Source organism: Elgaria multicarinata, chromosome 4 (assembly GCF_023053635.1).
Source record: "Elgaria multicarinata webbii isolate HBS135686 ecotype San Diego chromosome 4, rElgMul1.1.pri, whole genome shotgun sequence".
Lineage (NCBI taxonomy): Eukaryota > Metazoa > Chordata > Lepidosauria > Squamata > Anguidae > Elgaria > Elgaria multicarinata.
The window spans coordinates 93,715,168-93,741,114 of record NC_086174.1 but is presented as its reverse complement, the minus strand read 5'-3'; the positions used below and the strand labels follow the sequence as shown (position 1 = coordinate 93,741,114).

At 41.6% G+C, this 25,947-nt stretch overlaps 2 protein-coding genes across 2 annotated transcripts in view; one reads left to right on the top strand and one right to left on the bottom strand.

The window, feature by feature from the left end:
* The window catches only part of NR2E1 (nuclear receptor subfamily 2 group E member 1), a 33,999-nt gene extending 22,642 nt beyond the window's left edge, over positions 1–11,357 (top strand). The window contains exons 7-11 of the mRNA XM_063125457.1: positions 1,362–1,508; positions 7,246–7,342; positions 7,739–7,888; positions 9,637–9,742; positions 11,195–11,357. Coding sequence (XP_062981527.1) covers positions 1,362–1,508; positions 7,246–7,342; positions 7,739–7,888; positions 9,637–9,742; positions 11,195–11,357 — 663 coding nt within the window. The remainder of the gene's footprint in view (positions 1–1,361; positions 1,509–7,245; positions 7,343–7,738; positions 7,889–9,636; positions 9,743–11,194) is intronic.
* A 1,102-nt stretch (positions 11,358–12,459) lies between these two features.
* The window catches only part of SNX3 (sorting nexin 3), a 31,574-nt gene continuing 18,086 nt past the window's right edge, over positions 12,460–25,947 (bottom strand). Inside the window, exons 2-4 of the mRNA XM_063124812.1 lie at positions 18,427–18,522; positions 17,954–18,078; positions 12,460–15,328 (exon numbers count right to left, since the gene is read on the bottom strand). Of these exons, the coding sequence (XP_062980882.1) occupies positions 15,223–15,328; positions 17,954–18,078; positions 18,427–18,522 (327 nt within the window). The 3' untranslated portion in view covers positions 12,460–15,222. The remainder of the gene's footprint in view (positions 15,329–17,953; positions 18,079–18,426; positions 18,523–25,947) is intronic.

Below are 25,947 nucleotides of genomic sequence, written 5' to 3'. Positions count from 1 at the left end.
GAGCCAGTGCAGGACAGGCTATTGCAGTGTGTAGAAATGAGAGGATGGTGCTCAGAGAAAATGAGCATTATACATACATCAAAAGTCCATATTTTCTTCTGTCTGATTTGAGACAGTAGGATTATGAAAGTGAATCTCACAGGATGGCAGAAGTCCCATAGTAGTTATAGACTGAATTTGGTGATAAATATGGGTACGACTTTTTTTTTTTTTTTTAGAAAGTTGTAATGTCCTTCTAGTAACCCATAACTATCCATTCCTGCCTTGTTTCATTTCTAAAGCCTGGTCTACATATATTGCAGAACAAGAGAGAAGATACAATTTTTGAATGCTTTCCCATATTAAAACACACATCCTTCCTGCAAAAAGACACCTATCACATCAGAGACAAAGTTCCTGACCCATCCCTTTCTTTGGTATTCTAGTTTTCTTCTTGCAAGGGAAGCATTAAGTAGATGAGCAATAACAAAAAGTTACTCTCCACCAGCATTCTAACTGCTTCATTCTGTGCCATGTGTAGATTTAGTCTGAATATCAGCCTTGCTAATACACAAACCACTTGTTGACTATCCATGCAGAGTGTTCACACGACACGGCAACCCACCGTGTGAATCCAGGTGACAGGGATTATTTGAGGGTTATTATTTGAAATAACCTATAGTTTGTTTACCCATGGGTAAATTAAGCCACAGTGAGCTGTTGAGAACCTGGTGACTGGATCCAGCCTCTTTTCCACTGGCAGGAGTGTTTCCTGAGCAGAGTTCAGAACCGCCAATAGAAAATTGCGGTGGGAGGGAAGCAACCCTCTGCAGCCACCAGCACCACCTCACCTAGAGGGCCCCCCAACTGTCCAGAGAAGGTTTTGGGAAGAGAAGCAATTGTTTATTTGCACAGTAGTTCATTGGATTAGTCTTAAATATGAAATTCTTCCATTTGACTTATATTATTTAGTGCCTTGTTACCACCCAAGCAAAATGCAAATTTGCTTTTAAATAATGCCAATTATTTAATTGGCATTAAATATTTAAATAATATTAGTATTAATAAATAATAACTTTCTCTGTGGGAAGACCTTAAGATAGTTATGTAAGCACTGATTCCATAAGGGTGCAATCCTATGCATGTTTAGACAGGAAAAAGCCCTACAACTCCCAGCATATCCCACCCACCCCACCCCCCGCCCAGCGATGCTGGCTAGAGAATGTTGGGAGTCGTAGGACCTTTTTCTGTCTAAGCATGCATAGGATTGCACCCTTGGTCTTGCCATCTCCCATTTTCCTTTCCACCCCACAGTTCATTTTAATGATACCTCTCTTTTTAAGAAACAAAATAAATAGCCAAGTAATTCATTTTATTCTTAGTATCCCCACGAAGTCAGCGGTACGCCCATGTATCTCTACGAAGTGGCTACGGAATCGGTCTGCGAGTCTGCAGCAAGGCTTCTCTTCATGAGCATCAAATGGGCTAAGAGCGTCCCAGCTTTTTCCACTCTATCGTTACAAGATCAGGTAAGCATTCTGTCGAACGGGGGGGGGGGGATACCCTTGTTCTTCTGCTGATTCAAGACAGGTTCAGCCCATGCGATCAGCCATGGTGCATCAGCCAAATCAATTGAAATGTACCACTGCATATTCAGAAGGGCATCAGCAACAGAGACCACATGGCAGATGGTGTAGAATTCTGCTCTAGGACAATTTGCCTTGTAAATGGGTTTTGGTCATGCAATATTAAAGACTGTGCACAAATTTGTTTTCCCTTAGTCCAGTTGCCTTCTTCCATAGTGTGTTCCTTGGTTTGCTTGCTTGAGTCATCTGGAGCTGATTGCACAGCAAAAGTACTTCTGCAGAGCAGAAGGTAGCTCGGCATGATTGGATGGAGCTGATGGCAAATAGTCCTGCTTTGCAGTGGGGAACTGGACTGGTTTTATTCTAACAATTATAGGCAGGTCACAATATTCAGAACAATTTAAAAAATACCAATAACGTACCATGAATAAAACCACAAAGTCGACCGTACACAAGATCCTTTTAATAGGTTGGATCCACAGTTGTCATTCTATGAATGGAAGGGCTCCTTTCCCCAGTGCAGCAGAGGATATGTACCAATGGAATGGGGAAGAGGTGATCTTGATTGATTCATTCTTCTTTCTGCAGTGCCTAGCCCCCCCCCCCCATAAAAAACCCTGCTTTAGAGGGTTGGGGGGACCCTCTGCATCAGTGGGGGAAATGGCACTGTAAGCTGAAAAGGGAGGAGGAAGCTGCAAAGATCACCTCCCTGCCACCCCCACCCCCCCATATCAGCTTTGCTCAACCTCTACCGGCAGAAAAGAAGCTGGATCCAAGCCTAAATGTTTTAAGGGCAAATCCTGACAGGCCTCCATAGAGAGAGAGGGAGGAGAGCCACAATGATGGGGCTACTGAAGAAAAGGCCCTGCTTCATATCTTAGGTCTGGGATGCGCACGTTACACAGGTTTATGGGACCAACTTCTTTTTTTATTTGGACTCCAAAGTCCACTAACCAGAACTCGGTGCAGACTTTCAGAATTAAGGGAACATGGTACTACTGAGCACGTGCTCATAGCCTAGCAATTTCAGAAGTAGAACTGAGCTTATTATCTTTTCACACAAAAATCCCCTCCTGGTTTTCCTCCCAAGCTATCTTCATTTCAGCAGCCTAATTTGCCAGGGAGGCTGTAGTTTAAAAAGTGGGAATCAAAAGCCCTTGCTGATCTACGGTGAATCACCCAGAAATGTACCTGTTGATCTCAGTGTCCCTTTTGCCCCTCCACCCTTACAGCTGATTTAATCAGAGAAATAGTTGGCATTTGAAGCAGAATCTTCTGTGAAAATCTCAAGGTACTAGTCTATGTGAAAGAATCCTTAAGAGTGCCCATTGGTCATTGTGGAGTAACCAGAAGTGGCCCCTCCATGCCTGACTTTAGGAGGGAGGCCTTCCAGGTAGCAGGCAAAGGGGTTCAACCCCAGCAGTACCTTTCGGTTCAGAAAACAAGTCCAGTTCCAAGTAATCAAAGGCATTGCTTTTAAAGTTGTACTTTATGATTTAAATTTTTGTGAATCGCCCACAGAGCTTTGGCTATTGGGCAGTATAGAAATGCAACAAACAAAGTAATTAAAACAAATTATAATCAGCAATGAAGTCATAAATATGATTAATCAAGCAGATTGATTTGCAACCTATTTGCATCCACACATTTTTCTCAGCAGCAAGCCAGAATGGGTCCCACGTGCTCACTAGCAGGCTAACTCAACACACATTCCATAGAGGTATCTTTTGTATGAACTGGGACCCCTATAGAGGGCCTATATGCATGGCTGCTGAGATCTGACCCTGGTGGCGACTCCCAAACGGGTTGCTGCAATTGCACAGGCCATGGGAGCAGCATGAGCACCTCCATGTGAAGGTGCCATTTCATACGAGACACACCCTCGTGTGATCTCTGTTGAGTCAAGACCTCAGCAGCAGCCCTGTGCCCTCCCCAGCTAACTAGCGCTGAGTCCATTCTGCACCTGAACTGAGGTGGAGCCACACTTCAGTCCTATTGAGGTCAAGTTAGTAATGCCTCCCTTCTGCCATGGATTTCGGCAGGATGTAGAAAAGACCAGACTTCCCTGGATCAGGTTGATATGCTTCAGTTAAATTAATTCAGATTTGTATGAAACTTGAGTGAAATTATTATTTTTATCTTTATCCCTCCTCCCCTTAAACTGACATGCTTTAAAACATAAGTGTTGAACCTCAGGCCCGGGTAGGAATAAGCAAGTGTGTTGCCTGAACAGGCCCACTCTCTCTACCTCTGCTCTGCTTACTGTGAAGGGTACAACTCTGATACCCGATTACATTAGAAGTAATCCTGCAGCTACACCACATCTCCCCTTCCACAGTTGCTGCACTGCCAATAGCACAGATGACTTCTATGTAAGGCAAGACTTCGTTTCTCCAAAAAGACATTCCAGTTGAGCAAATGGGTCTCAGAAGTTAGAGAAGTGTGAAGTGTGTGTGTGGGGGGGGGGACTTTCAGAGAAACGAGAGTCCCATCAATATACTTGGAATGGTTTAGTGCAGATTAAGTTATCACTGATCTCTGTAAAATAGGCCTATTATTCATGTCAGGAATCAGATTATCCTGTCATTTTAAATGAACAGGCTGCATAGCTAACGTTCAAAATTAAAGGCAAGTTTCATGAATTGTTCCAGGAAATTAATCCTCCTTTTAAAGCCTGAGGATTTCATTAACTGCACCATTATCCTCTCTGGGTTTTAGAGTCCAAGACTGTGAGTTGTAAAGTTTCAGTTTACCCCAAATGAAGAATTGTGGACATTTTCCTTCTATTGTTCTCCTGCTTCTATGAAATGCAAATTCTTGTTTCAACAATCATAGTCAATAATGAGAGAGACAGAAAGAGAGATGAAGCTGCTCTTTATACTGGCATTCTTGTGCTATTTGCAACCCAATCCCAGGCACCTTTACTCAGATGTAAGTGCCACTGAGTTTAATAGGACTTCATGCAAAACAATGGTTTTTAGGACTGCAGCCATAATCTTAGAATTACCAGTATGTGCCATAATGGCAGCAGAAGGAGAATCCTTTCCAGGTGTCTACTAGATCATCTGAGTAAGAGTGGGACATACACAACTGTAATATCTCCAGGTTTTAGTATGAGAATGAAGAAAGGAAGACTGGCAATTGTTTAGGAGTCAAATAAATATATCTAACGAGATGTTCAGTAAGTACAACATTAACTAAATAGCAAGTTCAACAATATAGACCAAGTACAAATACTTCTAAGCCTAAACCACAATTAATTACAGTAGGACAGTGGCTTTCACGGTGCCTCAGACTGCTATTAAGTATCACCTTTTCTCACAGACTGAGAGCTGCTCTCTCTGTTCCATTTCTCCTCATCTTCACCACTCCACTGCATCCCCTTACCTTTCTCCTCTATGACTTTGCTTCACTCTGCTGCCTTCTCTTGTCTTTGTCCTCAACTGCTCTTCTTTCCTCCTCGGTCGTTTCTGCTTCTCCTTCAGCCGTTGTTGCCCTTCTGTCTTCTACTTGCTCAGCTCCTGCCATCTTTTCTCCTAAATAAATTTACACCCCACTTTCTTCCCTCTCCATTCCATGCCCCTACCACTTTTCACAGCTAGCATTGCAAGGCCTTAAGGAACAGGGATTACACCGTTCCTTCCTGACCACAAATATGGCAGTATATTAGATGCTAAATACATACGCAAAAACCAGTCTGCCAAGTCACCCAAAGGCCACATTCAGACAATGTCAACTGACAATGTCAGAGGTCACTGGCAAGACTATGAGACAGGTGTTTCCAGCTCCACCTTTGATGCTCTGCTCTCTTGACTGAATCAATTCAAAGGCTGAGTTCAGACGACATGCTAATCAACGGTTGTTTCCCATTCTGTTCCTATCCCCCCCACCCCCCAGTTGATTAGCGTGTCATCAGAACTCAGCCAAAGAACCCTGTCCTGTTCTGGCCATGTTCGGCAGAGGGACAGAAAAGGGAAAGCAGAGTGGCTTCTCCCCATAATTCCCTGAAGTACTGGTGAAGGAGATCAAGTTCATCAATATCTGAAGACTGACAAGTTTTGAGTATGAGGTCTCTGGGTTGCTAGAGTCTCAAAGCCAGAATAGGAAGGACGTTAACACCACAGTGGCAGTTCAAAAGGAAGGCACTCCTAAATAATATCAGTGACCTCTCTAGCATCCCTCCAAAGACTGAGCAACCATCATCTTCAATGGAAAGTCTTTTCTTTTTTTCTTTTTTCTTTTTTACAGCTTATCCAGCATTACCACCACCTGGTAGCTAAATGAAGCAATTAGCCATACAAATGGTTGTCAGGAAAACCATTTTGGCCTGGTTAACAATCAGTGCTGTTTCTAGTCCCCTGCCTCCTGTAGAGAGAGGGGTCAGTGGATTTGACAGACCCCTATATCCAATGTGCTTCAGACTGGGCTCATCTTGCTGATGGACACAGCTGACAAAGCACCAGTGTAGAACCAGAATTGCCTGAGCAGACCACACCAATGGCTTGCCACAAATGGGCTGAGAGAAAAAGGTACTTGGATCCACTTGTTCATCTTGTGAAGGATGCCACTACTAGAACAAACCCAAAGAGAAAAAAGTTCTATACAAGTCCTGATCCAACTTGCATGGCAGTTGTTTGCTTACCTTACCTGAGCAATTTCATTGGGCCGTAAGAAAGCTGGTTTATGGGGTTTTCAGAAGGAGAATGTTTAACTGAAATCAACTCAATTTGAACAATACAATTTTTGCTGTACTGCATTTAGCTCTAATTTAGCCATGTGGTGTAGTGGCTAAAGTGTTCATAGAATCATAGAATAGCAGAGTTGGAAGGGGCCTACAAGGCCATCGAGTCCAACCCCCTGCTCAATGCAGGAATCCACACTAAAGCATCCCTGACAGATGGCTGTCCAGCTGTCTCTTGAATGCCTCTAGTGTGGGAGAGCCCACAACCTCCCTAGGTAACTGATTCCATTGTCGTACTGTTGGATTGGGAGTCAGGAGATTCATGTTCTAGTTCCCACTCAGCCAGGGAAACCCACTGGGTGACTTTGGGCCAGTCACACACTCTCACCCAACCTACCTCACAAGGTTGTTGTTGTGAGGATAAAGTGGAGAGGAGGAGCGTTATGTATGCCACCTTGGGGTTGCTTGGAGGAAAAAAGGCAGGATATAAATGCAATAAATAACAACAACAACAACAACAACAACAGGGAAGTTCCTGGATAGGTGATGTTCACTTTTGAGAAAGTGTGGAGCTTCCTGCAGGTTTCATATTTATGAGTGCAAGATTTTTATGTTTTGTTGTTTTTGTACAGTACCCTACAAATGAAGCCAGGACTTTAGAACAGTATTTCAATGCACATGCGCGTTCTCGTTCTCTCTCTCTCTCTCTCTCTCTCTCTCTCTCTCTCTCTCTCTCTCTCTCTCTCACACACACACACACACACACACACACACACACACACACACTATAGTGTTCCTGTAATATCTTATCTATTGATGCTCACAGGCCCTTGATCAAAATGAGAAAGGGATAACTAAAATATTCCAAGCAGGATGGGATGGAGAAACAGTACAGGCATTTTAAAGCCATTTTTGAAACAACAGACATTTACATATTGGAATTGTTTATCAATCTATAAATTATACACCATGTTATATTGTACCTCTATTGTATGACAGCTGATGCTTTTGGAAGATGCTTGGAGGGAACTGTTTGTTCTAGGAATAGCACAATGGGCCATTCCAGTTGATGCTAACACTCTACTGGCTGTATCGGGTAAGAATTGCACAATTTAATGACTTTGTTATAGAAATTACCATAAAAATACATTATTGAAAAAAGGACAACATGTAAAGAATAACAAATCCCTTCCAAACAATAGAGTATACCTGTCATTTATAAATCTATATTTAAATGCAAATAATGTTGTTTTGTTGCATTCACGACTGCTTGCATTGTCATTTAAATGCAAATTACTGTGTTTGTTATCATCCAAGAGAAGATTTCATGCTAACTTTCCTACAATATAGTCAGTTTTGTGTTGAAGCAGATCTTGGAAAGTGATTATGGAATAGCTATTGATACATGTGATTTTTGATTTTTTTTTGCAGAAATCAATCAAATATAGTATATGACTTATTTGTGTATTTATTTCACACGTTTGTGTTCTAGGCATGAATGGAGACAACACAGATTCGCAAAAGCTGAATAAAATTATCTCAGAAATACAGGCGTTACAGGAGGTTGTGGCTAGATTTAGACAGCTTCGGTTAGATGCTACAGAATTTGCCTGCCTCAAATGCATCGTCACTTTTAAAGCTGGTAAGGGGAATATAAAAACCGACGACTTGCTAGATACCAATAGCAAATTGCGTTGAATTGATTATAATACTATGTCGGTTGTTGCAGAGGATATCCTCTTCTTAAATGGAAGAAAATCCTAGTGTGAAAAGTGTTCCTATCCTTGTTCCTGCGATTGGGCTTTTTAAATATTCCATGGGATTCAAGCTGCTTTCTTCAGGAAAGCAATTACTGTGTTCCCATTTGTTGCAGAATTTAGTATATTGATACCATGCCCAGTATAAGCAGTGTTATGTTGTGTTGTGTTTTGAGTTATACAACCCTGTAGAATGGATGGTACCTAGATTAGATTGTAAGCCTATGTGGCAGGGTCTTGCTATTTACTGTGTTATCTGTACAGCACCATGTACATTGATGGTGCTATATAAATAAATAATAATAATAATAATACCTTGGTCCTGGCAGCGATCCAAAGGATCCTCGAGGCTGCCTGTAAACTGCCTATGCAACATTCCTATTCAAGGACATGGACTGCTTTTTCTACCTGTAACTGTAGTTCTTCAAATTGTCACTCATTGTCCCCTCTCCAGTATCATAGTCGAGTTCAATGTTGGGTACCGAAGGTGTTTTTCCTCCCTCTTGGTTATGAGGCCACAATGTTGGTTCCAAGGAACTGAGGGAATAGGCAGGAATCCACTAGGGATACGTGCACTGGAACGGTGGGGAAAGCATTCCCGCAAAAATTCCTCAGCTATAGAAGCTTCCTAAATTGAGGCACCACACAGGCACAGAGCCCGTGTGTGCAATGCATAGAGACCATGAAGAATTTGACTTATACAACCCTACACCGTCTAGACCCAACGTACTGAAGAGACGTTTTTTCCTTTATATCCTGTTGCGAACTCTGTCACTGCCCAAGACTGCCCATTTTAATCTTCATGCTACTATCAGCACAACTTATCTGGAAGTTGTCAGCATGCAAAGGATCCTTTCAAAGGGGAAGCCACACAGATATTGGAATTCACACCCACCCCTGTATTTTCCATCAATGTCCATGTTTGAGTATCTTGTAGGAAGCAGTCCATGATCTTTCTATTTTGGCAGGCCTTTGAATACCGAGGTTAATTATGTGGCAGTTTAGTTTTCATTTGTTCCCTTAAAGTTGATGTTTCTTAAAATGGTTATCCACTGGGCACTTTCAGGATGGGATGACCTGGCAACAAACCCAAAGCATAGAATACCATAAGCAGGTAATTTGGACCCACTGCCAACTCCAGGTTTGGAGGGCCCTTGCCTTGGGCAAGACACTCTCAATGGGCCCCCTCCCTCAGTGCGTCTACTTTCTCATCGCTGTTGTCACTTAGCAGCTCTTGCTCCTCATCCTTGTTCTCATCATTGCTGCCACTTGCTTGCTTGACAGGCAGAGAGCCGATGAACAAGTAGGCAGTGACATCTACTGCTCCTCCTTCTCACTACCATGGTTGCCTAGTCCAGAGCAAGAGGCAGGTGAACGAACAGGTTGTAATGCTGGAGTGCAGGGCCACATCCAGGGGACTCTTGACCGTGGGCCCCTGCTTGGAGTGTGGGCCCCTGGCAGGTGACCAACCATACCTACCCTTGACGCCGGCCCTCCTTGAACCACTCAGATGCTTTAGGCTTACAGGTGCTACTATGAAGTTGTTAGGTAACCAAGTGTAACACAGTGATGTAGTAAATGCTGACTGGACTGTTTTGATGCGTAAGTGAAGAGTGGCCTATCTGCTTTGCAGTGCCTCCGCATAGCGGTTCTGAACTCAGAAGTTTTAGAAATGCTGCCGCCATTGCAGCTCTTCAAGATGAAGCTCAGCTCACCCTGAACAGCTACATTCATACTAGGTGAGGACACTAGATTTAGACCTTTGTTTTCAAGCTCTGAATTTGCTATACCTGCAATAAATTTATTAATCCCAGCCAAAGAAGTTTAGAAGGAGTCTATGCAGATGAAAGGGTTAAACAGAAAGGGCAACGTTTTTAAAGTGAATACCTAATCAGAAATTATTTATGTATTTATACAGATCAGAAGGTGATTGGCACTCTTAAAACATGCTGTTTTTCCTTTGGCCTGGTTTTTAATCTGCTGGGTTAAAGAACCGTTGCTTTACCTTGGGGTTTTAATCTAGTTGGGCTTTGGAAAGATTTCAGGGGTTCTCCAGCCAGCTCATCCATTGTGGGAAGCTGATTTAAATTGATGAGGGGGGCATATGGGGGATATGTCATCAAACAGTTAAGCACTTAGGCCTCCCAGTTCAAATCAATGGGATCTATAAGTCTTGTTTCATGTCTGAAGAACCAGTCCAGCACTCATTGACCCAGTTCACACCATCACCACAGCTTAAACAAGGCATGGTGGCTTGTTTAAACCACAGCGGCTGCCACACGCCATTTGCCTAATTACCCAAGGGGCATAACTTGTTGTGTCATCTGAACCCAGGCCGCACGGCTTGTTCGAGAGGGAAACAATCCCCCAAATAACCCATGGCCTACTGTTGAGTTATTTGAGGATTGTTTCCCCCTTCAACAAGCCACACCACCCATTTTAGACAATACAAACAGGCAGGTAATTAGGCAAACAGCACCCAGTACACACCACAGCAGCTTAAACAAGCCACTGTAGCTTGTTTAAGCCTCAATGATTGTGCAAATCAGGCAACTAGGGATGGGCAGAAAGTAGATTGGGATCTACTGGGGATCTGGAGAAGATTTTCAAGGGTTTCTGAATCCCATCAGTCTAACAACAGCACAAGAAAAATACAGGTTAGGTGATAAGGGGGAACCAGGAGTACACTTTGGGGTGAAAGGACTATGGGCTCAGTTCTGCAACTGAAATAAAATACTTGGAACGAGCATGTGCTCCATGGCATCTGTTCCTTAATTCTAAGTGAATGTCTACTTCCTGATTTACTACTTTGCACTTGGCTCTTGTTGGGGTTCTAGTAAAAAGACAAAAAAGTTCCTACAAGCCTGAAGTCTGTCAAACCCTGCAGCACATCAGAATGAGTCTAGATCGGGGTGAGCAATTTGTGGCTCTCCGGATAGTTCGCCCTGCACCTCCCATCATCCCTAGCTAGCATAGGCAATGGTGAGGGATGATGGGAGTTGTAGGCCAAAACATCTAGAGGTCCATAAATTGCTCACCTCTGTGTCTAGATTAAAGATTCAGATTCACATTTTTAATAGCCCAAGTATGCTATTTAGCTGACATGTTATCAAGGCAAGTGATCAATGGCATTATTGATCAATAGCACTATTTCTTTATATATAGCATTAACTTTCATGTTTGCTTTCCAGGTACCCCACACAACCTTGCCGTTTTGGGAAACTCTTGTTGCTTTTGCCAGCTTTACGTTCAATTAGCCCATCTACGATAGAAGAAGTATTTTTCAAAAAAACCATTGGGAATGTGCCAATTACAAGACTGCTTTCAGATATGTACAAATCTAGTGACATATAGACTGACCTGGGGGGAGGCAAAAATGATCAGGGTGACAATTTCTGAAGAACTTTTGAATCCATGGAGAACAAAGCCTCAGCTCACACACTCTACAAGAAGTGGAAGCCCAGATACAGCTAATCTATTGACAAAATAAACCCAATAGAGATACAATTCTGCGGCCTTGAACAGAGCAACTCAAGTCCTTGGAAAAATACTGTGCTCCACATAAAAATGGCTGTGGATTGAACTTGGCTGCTTCTTCTCCTGTAGCAATTTGGTGGAGCCAATTCAATTGTCATACATAGTTAACAAAAGCTGTGCTAGTCTGTCATTTAGCTGGAAGATTTGACAGGGTAAAGAATAAGATACTTTAGCATTTGTTTGTTTTCATATTTTGAAAAATTGGGTAACCAAACATTGTTCTGTTGTAACGTGTCATGAGGTGGCCTTCACAAATGTCTTTTTTAAAAAGTAGCTTATTGGTAAATCCTTTTTATATGAGAGGCAACACTGAACAGCAGGTTCTCAAAAATTTACTTCAGTTGTAACATATAATAAAAGTGGCCTTTGTAATGAATTTTTAAGTAGCATATTCTGGCAATTATCTTTTGGATTCAATAGGCCAGGCCTCTGGTTAAAAAATAAATTGGTGGACTTCATGCCTAAGTCTTGCCAACATTTCAGTTCAGTTTAACATCTCAGACAGAAGAGCTTTAAAACAAGTTTTTTTTAAAAAAAATGCATGTTAAGCGAAGACTAAACAGCAAAACCAAATAAAAGAAAATGGAGAGGATTGATACAGTGAACTGATCGCTGTCCCACTGACATAGTGCTGAAACCAAAGGCAATGGTGGCCAAACTCTTTGTCAATGAGATGTACAAGAAGGTACCTAACTTACAATGAACTGTTTGAAACAACTTTAATGGAAATGGATGGTTGATCAATGCAATCTAAAGTCTTTGAGACTGTCTAGTGGCTTTTCAAAAAACTCCAGATCCCAATAAAAGCCTTTATCTCTCATACACCTTCTTATCCCCAGAAAAACATATATTATGAGCTGCTTAATTTGATGAGACTATACTTATGGAAAATGTAGGAAAAAAATAAAGATAACCACTGTACTTTTCAAGTTTTTATTTGTTTTAGGAAATAGCACTGAGGAAGGAGAATCAGCACTTGAAGTATCATAGAATGAGTAAAACTTCTCTTGTACAAAAGTGGATTAACTGATTTGTGAAGTTAAGGTTGTACTCATTGTATTTACAAAGAATAAAAAATATATTAAGTTTAAAATGGTATGGTCTTTGATTAAATATTGCTCCCCACTGATGCTGCAGTGTAATTCCACTGAGCAAGAAACATCAAAGTGACTACTACTACTAAACTACAATTTGTTTTCTTTAAAAGCATACTAAGATTTGTACTAATTTTTGGAAATAGGATCCTGTAACTACAGTGATTTCCAACTATGTTTTTTCAAACCAAGGAAATGTCTCATTTGGAATCAAATGAGAACTAATTCTTTCCTCTCAAACTGGTGGGCAATTAGCTAATCAACTAATAAAAACGAAGCATAAAAATTGGCTCTAGATTATGCTTTCTGAAGTTCTGCCAGAATCCAGCAGAGTGAGAATTTTATGCCACTCAGTGCTTAAACTGGTTGACTTTCTAATATTTCCAAGATTACCAGTTTCATCCTCTCCCACTTGTAGACATGAGGGCTTTCTACTTGTAGTAAGCCATTTTTCAGAATCCACTTTTTGGAACCAACTGCTTGCAAGGCAACTTTTTAGAACCAACTGCTCACAAGAATGCCACATCTTGCATTCTGCATTTGAAAACAAGGATTTTAAGGCCTCTCCTAAAAATTATTCCTGAGAGTCAGGGGACACTTGAGTCGTATTTGATACAGTGCTAGAGCAAGGGGAAATTAGCAGCCCTGCATTAAGCACATGCAAGGGGCTTTGGAGCCTAAGCTAAAGAAGAGAACTCAATTTGCCACTTTCCCAAACTCTTTATGAACAAGGGTCATAGCTCAGTAGTAGAGCATGTGATTTGCATATAGAAGCTCCCAGGTTCGATTTCTAGGTAGGACTGGGAAAGACTCCTGTCCGAAACCCTGGAGAACCACTGCAAGTCAGTGTCTCCAATACAGAGGTGGATGGACCAATGCTCTGACTGAGTGTAAGGATGCTTCCTATGCTCTTTCATGACCTACATTTTATGGTTTGGGGGGGTGCTGTGAACTACCCTTGAAGAGACGGCAAAGAAGTTGACAGCAGTTGTTGACCAAGCACATTTAAAATAGGAGTGGTAGGCTGAAATTGATGCTATGAAATAAGAGGAAAAGCAGCATCAGATTTGGCAGGCTAGTCGTTGGGGCTGTTATGCTAACATAGATCTATGGGAGTCCCATACCAGGCCTTAGGCTGAGTATTCCAAGCCTTTCTCAAATAATCCCAGTCTAGGGGATTTTCAGACCATTTAGTTGGTAATGTCAGAATAGAACCAACAAGATAATTTATCCCAATTCAAGATTTGCTGAAGTCTCCTAACTGGATCTGTGCTTTAAAAAGAGGGCCACATGCTTTGGCACTGGCGCTAGATTGTACCTGTATGTTTTCTTGCAACATGGAAGTTAAGTGTAGAGACATTTGGAAAGGAAAACACAAGAGGCAGACGAAATAGACAAGCAGTAGGCGGAGTTGAGACAAGCTGAGCCACTCCACTGACATCTCCAAAATAAAGATAAAGACAAAGATCAAGTAAGACTGTCCAGATTCAGCACCTGATAGGCCACACCAAGTAGAATATACTCACAGTACTAGGATTGAGCATTGGAGCTATAGCAAGAACTACGGGTCCCATGACAGAATTTTCAGAGTCCTAGCAAGACAATTTTATCTTACGGTGAGCAAGTTCATAAGATAATTGCAGATCCATTGGTGTTGATGTCTTTAGAAATCTTATGGAAGGAAACCTAGGCCAAAACCAAAAGGTTTTGTGTCAACAAGTATCAATATCCCAGCTAGAACCAACCAATAGCCCAATCCTATACATGTTTACTCAGGTGACCCATTAGTTTAAGGAGACTTGCACACAAGCAAGAATGTATAGGATTATAGCCTATATAGGAAAGAGCTTTAGTATTTTAAGTTGAATGAAGGCAAATCTTTTCAGAGCCATTTCTGTTAGTGAGCAGAAGGTACATCCAGCCTGCAATACATTGCAGTAGAATATCTGTCTAGAAAGAAATCCAACATTATGTTTATCCCACCATTGCAGTAAAAGACGTTACGTGCATTTTACTTTTTATTTCAAAACAACTTTAGACAAATGATCTTAGTATACAAATCTGATTTCTTTTTACACAATATAAAGATAGTTCCCTCATTGCTTCAGTACAAAGGTTTTTTGTTTTCCCCCCAAGCTTAAGGATACAACTACAGAAGTGCTTATTTTACACAAGGGGGGGGTATTGAAAACAATGCACCATGTTAATCACCAAATCTGCAGGTTGAATACTAGTTATTTTACAGAAACATTCTAGTGTTTTAATCAAATAAAAGTGAACGTGCAACACCAGAACAGTGCAAGTTCAAGTAAGGCCAAGTCAGTAATCATCACAAGGTCATTGCAAAGGAAGAAAAGAGTTTCAAATTATTTAGATTTTTAAAAGCCATTTAAATCAATAGTCTGACAGCAGATTTACCTAAACTTCTTTAATGCCATAAAATGAATGCAAAGACCAAGCAGTGCCATTAGTATACCGAAGGCTTCTCGTGCCCTTTTGTCTGCAGCATGCTAAAACCTTAAACTACAACTCTTAGACCAAGTAAGTAAAGCACTAACATTTATGCCAGTTAAAGTGTTGTGCAGCGTTCAAGCATGTCTTATTTTGGATGGCGTGTAGCTTTTGTCTATTACTTCATCTTGCAAGAACATATGAAGACAGCGCTCATTCTGTGCCAATGGGTGGCCTGCGACTCTAGAAATTAAAAATTGAAAAGGTTATCATCTTGCAGTTTTAAATCTCTTCCTATTTTAAAATCTGTTCTGCAATCCCAACCCACATAAAAGAGTACTTTGCCAACAACATCCTTCTAAATACCCAATATATATATATTTTTTAAAAAGCTAAAATTCAGGATTCTCCTTCTCCATATTGTTCAAATGTATCTAGTAGTGTTATGTGTAGTGTTTAACAAGTCCGTTGTCCACTCATGGTGCTATTCACTTCTAGAGTGAACTTTTCTTCTTGCTTCCAGAGATGGCAGAGAGAGAGATGCCAACTGTTGCCAGGATTAGCATCTTTAACAGAGCATGTGGAAAGTGCAAAGACCTTAAAGAGGCAGTATGACTGATCTGAAATGATGGTGCAGCAACATTTCATTCCTGATCAAGGATTTTGTGGCAGAGTTCTAAAGTACTTCCACACCACCACAAGGGAGAATATAACAGGGAGTTTGTTAGCTATTTTTAGCACACCTTGTATGCAGTGGCTCATCGTCAAACCTATTGTATCATAACAGATAATGACAGTTGTAGAAGGCATCCAGGAATCTAGGTCAGTCTTCCCCAACATGTTACATTCTATATGTTTTGTACTACAGCTCCCAGAAGCAGTAGCCAGTATGGCCAATGGTCAGGGCTGATGGGAATTATAGTCCAAAATATCTGGAAGGCACCAGGTTGAGGAAAGTTGATCTAGGCGTTAGAGGTCCTGGATGATACATGGCAACTGAATTATGGAAACTCGTGTGTCTGTCTAGTCTGGCAGTGACAACTACTTTCAGACCCTGTCCTGCCAAGTCAGACAACCCTTCCTATGTCCTGCTGCAACCCAAATTCTCTAGAGAGCAAGTCTAGGACATCATACATCTTAAGCATGCATTTGATGCCATTATACAGCAATTTTGAATAACCTTAAGGCACCATTCCAACAGAACAAAGGGGACTGCCAGGAGGAAATACCACAATGACAACAAGCAGCTCAGATCTACTTCTATTATCTAAATTTTATCATAGATAATAAAATGATGCAGTCTACAGAATGGCCTCTGCACAATTGCAAGAAGTTTGTTTTAGTCAACTGAAAACTGCTATCACAAAAGTTTCTGCCAAAATGTTTCTTTATCTTTAAGGTTCCCCAAGATTCTTTGCATTGTTTTGGCTGCTGCAACAGACTAACATGGCTACTCTGGAAAACATCTGCCACAAACACTCTTCGTATGAACTCAAGCAGGGCTCTCAGAATAATATTTTTTTTTGTGTCACTGATCCTGCATCTATGGAGCTAAATGGGATGGGGCACAAAAATAGCAATCCTCCCTCTAACAACCACACAAGGAGAAGTGGGCAGTGGGCAGGAATAGCCTTCCTTCGGTAACATGGCACAGTTTTGCGTCATATTTGGGCTCTTTCCCTTCTTATTGTTTACTACAACTTTATTAGATTGTAAGCCTATGCGGCAGGGTCTTGCTATTTACTGTGTTATCTGTACAGCACCATGTACATCGATGGTGCTATATAAATAAATAATAATAATAATAATAATAATAAATGCATAGCACAACTACCTGCTCTATTTCCACACACCTTCCTAGGTTGGAAAGCCTGTAGCAGCCTTTCCCCAACCTGCTGCCTCCCAGATGCTTTGGACTGCAACTCCCAGCATTCCTGAACCATTGTCATACTGGCTTGGACTGATGGGAGTTGGAGTCCAAAACATCTGGACCCCAGTTTGGGAAAGGCTGGCCAACAGAAACTTTTAGGAAGGCTTAGCTCCCCTGCCCTTCACTGCCCTCCATGACTCGAGGGCATAATCTGAATGCTGAGGTCAAAGTGTGCAAATAAGCAACTCTGATTTTGTAGAGGCGGCCACCAAAGCGGCACTTCAGACTGTAAAGATAAACGCGACATTCCCGCAATCCACTTTGACATAAAAATTAAATATGCAAGTACATTACACAGCCTGAAAGGCTTGTAGTCAGATTATAACCGAATTGTTCCAGCTGATGAAAAGTACGCCCCCTCCCCCCAGCCTTATTTGTATGATTCTGTCTTTACATGCTGTAATTTTAGCAATTTGCATAAATTAAGAAACAAAACCCAGGTCACTACAAATACTTCAATCATTGCAGCAAATGTTAAGCATTTGTAGTCCACTGTTCAGCTTGGATATTGATGGCGCTTAGACAGCTCAGGACTGAAAAGTAGTTCAGGAGTCTTTCACCATGTAAGCTGAGCTTTGCTTTGCATTAGGACAAGCTCCACTGGTCCTGAAAATGCTTACAGTGCAATGTTAGGTGTCAGCATGCATCATGTACAATCTGGTTGCATGTTAACACCATTGCTAGGAACTCACATGTACCATCATGCATTTTGTTATTGAAAAGAAAGAGTCTTGTGGCACCTTAAAGACTAACAAATTATGTCACATGCTTTCATGTCACATGCCTAGTCCACAAAAGCTTATGTCATAGTAAATGTATTAGTTTTTGAAGGAGCTATAAGACTGTTGTTTTTGCTGCAATAGACTAACATGGCTACCCCTCTGGAAATTCATTAGTGAAGTTTGTGGACAACACAAGAAATAGAATTTCCCACTTACTTGTTTATGAATTGTTCAAGGCCCTGCTTCCTTTCCTCTATAAAAGAATCATCAAATATCCCATCATCTCCTCTAAAAGGCAATTGGCGGAGAAAAGCTTTTCCAGGTAAAGGAGGTACAACAACCTGAAAGACAGTTAGGATGTAATATATGAACGCCATTACATTGAAAATTAGTGTGCCTACTTATACATATAGAACGTAAAATTTTCTAGGCACTGTATAAAAGTCAAAGATATTTAGAAGCACATGGATTTGACTATATTGGGACTGTACTCTTCCTTAGGAAAATGGCACTCAAGAGGCATTGCTGATCGAACATGGAAAAAACACATAAGAGTATCAAGCTTAATCCAGCTGTGAGGCTGCAGAATGGTTTGTACAGCATGTTCTCCCATTATAATAAATTCTAGAATTAAGTTGGCAATCCTCCCAATACTGAGCCATTAAACACCCCAGGAAACATTGTCTTACCTTACTCTCTCTTTCTAGTTCACTTCGAAGCCATTCAAAGTCACTATATCTTCTCCTAACACAAGACTCCTTCAATTTGAAGATGGGAAGGTTTGTCTGAAAGAAAGGTGTTTCCGCCTCTGTCAGTTCCATCTGACCGAATAAGGAAGCAATGGTATACAGGGGCTTCAGTACTCCGCTCCTTTCCTTACGGACATTGCACTCAAGACACACTAACTCATTTAATACAAACACACCACAAGTGCCAACCTTATGCAGCTAGGTAGATTTCAAGTTGATTTTACTGCTTTAGCAGTAAATGGGGCTGTCCATTTGTCCTGCCACTGCAGGTTTAAACATACGTAGATGGTTCTATTGCTTCTGTATGTAGGCAGATCAGTCCATTGTTCAAAAATTCCCAGGTACTGGTTGCAGTCTCTTAAAAATCCCATACCCAATCTACCTCCACCCTTCTTTACATCATGCAATAGAGGCTTTTCACAGTGCCACTATCCTGTAGCAGCAAGCCGCTGGTGGCATTGCAGCACTGCCCACACTAAATGATATTATAGAGCTGTTCATGGTAACAACTAATTACAGCATCACAGTAACAGCATGAAGACTGAACACTTTCCAGGAATAGTCTAGACCAGTCTTCCCCATCCTGGTGCACTCCTGATGTTTTGGACCACAACTCCCATCATCCCATAAACATCAGCCATGCTGGCTAAAGATAATGGGAGTTGGAGTCCAAAACTTCTGGACAGCATCACATTAGGGAGGCTGGTCTAGACTGCCATGCTTTCTTTCAGGGAGCTTGTATACTGTACTTCTGAAACAAGTATAATTCAGAGGTTCCCCCACCCTGCCAATCCTGGCAAGGTAGTCCAGCAGGAGACCATGACTGATGGTTGTGAAAGCCACTGAGGGATCCATAAGAACAGGGGCACCCCACCACCCAGTTAGGTCATCCAGAGCAATCACAGAAGAGTGTCCCCAAACTAGGCCAGAATCCAGATTGGAAGGGTTCAAGAACCACCAAGACAGCTTTGGCTATTGGGCAGAATAGAAATGTAATAAATGAATAATATGAGCAGTATTATTCAGGGAAGTCTGGAGTTGGATTGCCACCATCTTGAATGAATGCAGATTTGTCACAGCTTGTTATCCAAAATAGCAAGTTCTAAGAGGGTTTCTTCCACAGCTTCCTTTAACACAGTTTATATCGGAGCCTCTTAAGGAAGCATTCACAATTCCACCACACAACCAGTTAATCATACTCTGACTGCTATAACTAGCCAGGAAGGGCAAGCATTAAGAAGCTCTGGGCTTTGATCTCCAAGTATCGCATCCACATACCTGGGCAGAAGAAGTCCATACATATTCATAACAGGAGAAGCAGAAGCCAAGGACCCAGCCAAACAGGTTCCACTTTAAGAGTAGTTTAAGAAAGGATACAGCTTGGCCAGCAGGACTGCTGGGCAGCAGAGATTAACTCCACCCTCCACATTCAAGCAGATTTCCTTCAGAGACCAGATTGGCTTGCCCATCTAGGATCAAAGATCAGATGGTAGCACCCTTACTGGCGTTTAGCAGCATTTCAAAATGTAGATGGTTGTTGACAAAGTAGTCAGGATATGTGCTGGCTCAAGTGTCTGATCTCTTTTCCCATACAACAGCCCATCCACTACCATACACACAGAATCTAGCCTTTCCTCAACCCTTCTGGGCAGACTAACCTCTCTAGCCACACTAGCCAGGCCAGCCATCTAGCCTCTCCTCAAAACATACCCAGGCCCATCACACCTTTTATTCTATGGCCAGAGATGTGTTTGCACCAGTTCCAAAAGTACAGAATCTCTGAGCTTCTCTTGCATTTCACACATTTGGCAAACCCAGGTTCACAGAGAGCTGTAGCCAATTCCAGCTCCCAATAACAGTATCTTTTGAGTGTTTTAAAGAATCTTATTTGAGAAGCCGTTTAAGGATTCATCCATTACAACTGCTACTGATAGTAATACTGACAGTGTGAATCTGCTATCCAGAGTATGCCCATGGGGGCTTATTAAAAATAATCCAAGATCTTCTTTCCTCCTCCCCAAACCCTTGATCAAATATGTGGGTGATGGGAAGGATTACCATCGAAAAGCTTGAGAACCCACATTTTAGTAGTAAAGTCTGCAGTATTCCATCATATACAGCAGCATCTACATGTATACAGTGTGAAACCTAACCCAAGCAGAATTAGGAAGGCACTTGCGTTTTCCCAGGTAAGCACAACACAGTTCATTGTATTAATGTCTGAAAAGAAAAAAATAGACTCTTAACAAATTCCTTTATGCTAGAAGTCATGCTTGTATTTAAAAGTGCTGGCTTTTGTGAAAGTATTTTTTATCCCAGCTAGGGAACACCACTATACAGTTCCCCCAGAGCTCAGAGTAAAGATTCCCAGAAATAAAAACAGTAGATTATTGCTCTCTAATTTCACCTTTTGGCTTCTTAGCAAAGTTCAGCCTTCCAAATTAAGTCATTGTAAGTGTGTAAAGCCCGTACAGTTTTAGTGTTTTCTGCAGGTGAGATTTTACCTTTAACATTCCACTCTCTCAAGTTACTTAATCCTTCTTGTTAACTGCTCTTTTATTCAGTAAGTTAAGACCAAGCGCTGAAAGGAGTGCCTCAGAAATTCTTATTTCTTGGTACGGAAGCCTATAAAAGTTAATCTCCAAGCAACATATAAGGCTCAGAAGTACAGTGTTAAATGAACTGAACAAGTACTTGTACCCTTCCCATTTTTTCCCACCTTTGAACTTTTGACAATCACAATTATACTCCAACACATTTGGCTGTTCCACTCTTTTAGATTCCTGGTGAGATATAAACTGGATTCAGGCATTCCTAATCTGTGGATAGTAAACACATAAGGAGGGGGAGCACACAAACCCCACTCCCTCTTACACATGAAGGGTAAATCTGTGAAGAAGAGAGCCCCTGGTATCCACGGGCACTCTCCATGCAATGCAGAACACTGGTTTTCCATGGCTCTTCTCTTCCCAAAGTTCCCTTCCACCTGAGGAGAGCAATGAAAGCAAGACAGAGGGGGAGCAGGGATGCTTCCCGTCCTTGTGTGTTTACCATCTATAGATTAAGAACGACTGAATAAGGGCTACAAGCTACCTCAGGCTTGACAAAGAGATTCGCAAAAGTGTGAGATTCTCTGTGCTGGTTAGGTCTTCTGTTATAGCTCTAAGGGTTTGCCTTCCAATAGTTTAAGTGTACCTCTAGCAGTCTGTGCATACTCAGGATTCTAACAGGCATTCTCAAGACAAGATGGATGGTCTGCATCACATTTTCCCAGACCTCTAGATGTTTTGGACGACAATTCCAAGCATTCCTTACCACTGGCTATACTAGCTGGGGCTGAAGTCCAAAACATCTGGAGGGCACCAGGATGGGGAATGGCTGATCTACACCAATGTGATATGGACGACTGACATGAATGGCACTCTTTTAACCTTGAAGCTGATTCGTTGCTCTGGGACCAAAGAGCAGATCAGCTACTAAGGCTACCATGTGGCACACAACTAGCTACTTCAAGAACAGGAAACACATCACTTCTTATACTTTTCTGCAAAGCTGTTTTTCACCTGTGAAGGATCCAAGTGCTGAAAGGGAGCATAGAAATACTTTATCCAATTGACTAAGCGTTAAATGCTTTTTGACCCTTATAATATGTAGGGCCAATGCTGTAGTACTGGCGTTGCCCCTTTCTCCTATTTAATTACAATTCCGTTGTGTTTTTTAAAAGAACCTTTTAACATACCAACCACATTTGTATCCTACCACATCTGTGCACACGGTCTGCCCCTCTTTAGCCTTGCCACAACCCTGTGAGGTAGGTTAGGCTGAGTGATATTGACTGGCCCAAGGTCATCCAGTGAGCTTCACAGCTGAGCAAAGGATCTGAACTCAGGTCTCCCCATTTCTAGTCTGACATGCTAACTACTAAACCATCTTTTTGTGAACCGCCCAGAGAGCTTCGGCTATTGGGTGGTATAAAAATGTAATAAATAAATAAATAAATAAATAAATAAATAAATAAATAAATAAATCTCACTGTTGCCATATTAGCATTGAGGACTAGACAAGGTGATAGAAAGTAGAGTGCAACAATGTCCAGTCTTTTGGCTGTTACACAAAATGGGCATGCCTCTAAACAACCAGAAAACCAAAGCAGAATGTCTTTCAAAAAGACAGTGAGAAAGAGCTCCAACTCTCAGCAATACGGATCCAGTTTGAAGGAGGCCAGAACAACCTATTACAAGAATATACACACCCAGCCAGCCAAACTTCCCAAGTACCTCCAAAAAGGGAGCAGCCCAACTACTGAACTATCATCATTTCCTTGCATGTCATGTCACAGTGCTGCTAACAGAAACGGATATAGCTGGTAAAACTGCTCATCATGTAGAGAGAGCAAAAATGTCCAACCTGTTTGGGACTACAACTCTGATAATGCCTTTCCACTGGCCACCTGAGCTGGGGCTGATGGAAGCTGTAGTCCAAAATATCTGGAGGGCACCAGGTTGTCTACCCCATGTGATCCGTTTTCTTTTTCAAAAACTTTATGCCCGGCATTGCTCGGGTCCGTGAATAATGTTTATAACATTTATTTGATAAATAATAAATTTCCCTGCAACTTATTTATCTTAGGTTGGTTGTTGTTGTTGTTTTGGTTTGGCTGAGTTAGTAAATTGTTTTGTTAGAATAAATGGAAAACTGTGTTAATAAGAACTGTATTTTAAATTAGAGCTTCGTGATAAACCACATTTCTTGTTTAACCTGAAATGCCTACACCTCCCATCATACCTTGGTTGGAGCAGCTGTCTAATCTTCAAAAACAATCAGGAGACACAACACCCTTTCTACCAGCTAAAAAAGATGCAAACCTAAGAATATGTTTTCAAAATATACCCAGCATTGCCCGGATATCTGAATAACATATAGTAAGGAAGCGGATCTCAGTGGATGCAGAGAACTATTGTACACATGTGCTCTGAAGCTATTACAATGAAAAAAAGGAAAGCAACCAGAACACAGAATACTTTATTGGTATAATTTACCATATATTCAATATCTCCTGCTGAAGAAATTTTATTTATGGAATGTCCTGAAGGAATAATAGCAATTTGTACAGGTCATGACCATGAGTCATAGTTTTGTGGCAAAAGAAAACTCTTGGAAGCTCCACCCAAGGCATGCTGGGAGTTGTAGGCATAAGCCCAGGTCCCTAAATAACATGTTAATCTTTGAACACCATCTGAGGTGTAGTGAGGAAAAAATGGAGAGCAGGCCATCTTAGTTGTGGCACTCTGCTTATGGATTTCTTTTTCCCAGGCGGGTTTGCCTAGTGACTGCATTAATGGCTTTTAAGTGCCAAGTGATTTTTAAAATAAATAAATAAATTCCAAGGCCTTTTAACTTGATAAGATTTTTTATGCTGCTTTTTTTCTGTTTTAACTAAAACACAACATTCCAAGACAGATGTAAGAATTACTGAATAAAGTTTATGATTTTTATGTAAAAGCCTAACTTTACTATTGAAACAGAATGGAGGAATGACTGACAGCTGAGGCTAGAATGGAATGGTGGGTGAGGTTAGTGGCAGTTGGAAAGTCAGTCAGAAGGAGAACTGCTACACTTCCCTGCATGCCTTTGGCAGCTGTCAAGTGCCCATGTCCTGTGAGAGGCACTTTCCTCCTCTCGTGGCTGACGCTTCTCCTTGACAAAGCATCCAGGAGTAGCGTCACCAAGGAGGGGAAGTAAGCAGCTGTCAGTGGATGAGCCCAGCTCTGGCCAATCCTGCCAGGACTGCCTCGCCTGCGCTTCTCACCCACCACTTGCTCCACCAGGAGCCTGTACTGAAGGGCCAGGACAGGGCTGGGCACTTCCCCCCTTTGTCAGGTCTGTTTCTGGGCATGCGCAGAGTGCCTCCCCTTCTTCCCTCCCTCTTAAGGGTGAAGGCTGTGCAATATCAGGACAGGGTGCCTTTGAGCATGTCCAGAGTTAAGCCTCTCAAAGACACGCTGTTGTATCTAGTTATGAATTTAAAACCACATATGGGAGGAAGCACCACAAATGGATGCAGCCCATTTATGTGGGTTGTTTCCTTTTATGTAGAATTGGGTTGACTGCTTGAGGCTGACTGACCTTAGAAATCACAACGGCCGCCAAAGGCCAGTAAATCTGGCCTCTCGCCCAAGGCATGCTGGGAGTTGTAGGTGTAAACCTAGGTTTTTATTAAATTATTTAAAAATACTTAAAACCCCAAAATTAATGTTTTTAGATTTTTTCTGATTCATGTGGAAGTGGGTAAACATTTTGGAACATATGTGACACACACATACTTTCCACATTATAGATAGAGATATTCAGTTTAAAGAGCTAAATGGCTTGCTAGATATTTGACTGTTTCTCTCCCACCACACAGCAAGGAGCCCACAAAAATTTATTATCCTATTTTAAAAATTGACTAGCCTACTATGAGGTTAGTAGCCTGTGTTTCCATGCAGGCTGCAGAAGAGAGGAAGTGTAATCCTTTGTGGCCCACATGTGAACACAGGCTACTAGCATCTTGGGAGGCTAGTTAAAATAAGAAAAAGTCTTCTAGCAAGTGTAGAGAAGGGATAGAGTGCTCCACCCATGCCCCACCCTCTGCCAGCTCTGTATTTCCATGCTGGTTGCAGAAAAAGGGGGCTTCCCTTTCTCCATGGCTAATACAAAAAAAAAAAGCAAAGTATAGAGCAATCCGTCTCTCTACCAGACTTCTCGCTTGCCTGCATGGAATTCCTGGTCGCCTATGGCTACTATGCAAGTTGTTATATAAGGCTGGGATATACACATATTTTGTTTGTCATTAGTAAAGCAACATCTCACACACTGTCCCAAAGTTAAACCTTTAAAACTGATTTCATGGAAGGCAGACGGAGTTGTGCACAACTACCGTTGAAAGTCTCACAACACATCTCTTTCAAGCCTTAGACCTCTCATTATCTGCCTCTCCTTCCTTATAGCTCTTGTCTTTTAATATTGGATGCCTCTGGACAGGGTGTTCATAAGTCCATCATTGGAATAACTAGCTTTTGGAGTCACTTTAACATCCCAAACTCAATGTTTTGCCAAGAAGCCCTAAACATCACCAAGCCAGCACAATCAATATGCTGTCATTTAAGACTACTGATTACTGAAGCACAGAGGAAGAATTGACACAGTCAAGGGAATTACAGAGATCTGTATAGCACTTCGGTTGCGCTACCAAAGAAAAGGAATTTGATATGCCACCTTTCATTATGCACACACTTCTCATCTTACCCCATTTCTATAATAGTCTTGAGATATTTTAAAGGAAAATTGTTCTCATTTTGGCCACCAATTTCTATTTAGATCTATAGCACACCTGCAAGTAAAGATTTCCTGAAGTAAGTCTCTCTAGACAAAGCCAGCCTGTTACCATAGCACCAATTTTGATGCCGTTTCTTCAAGTAG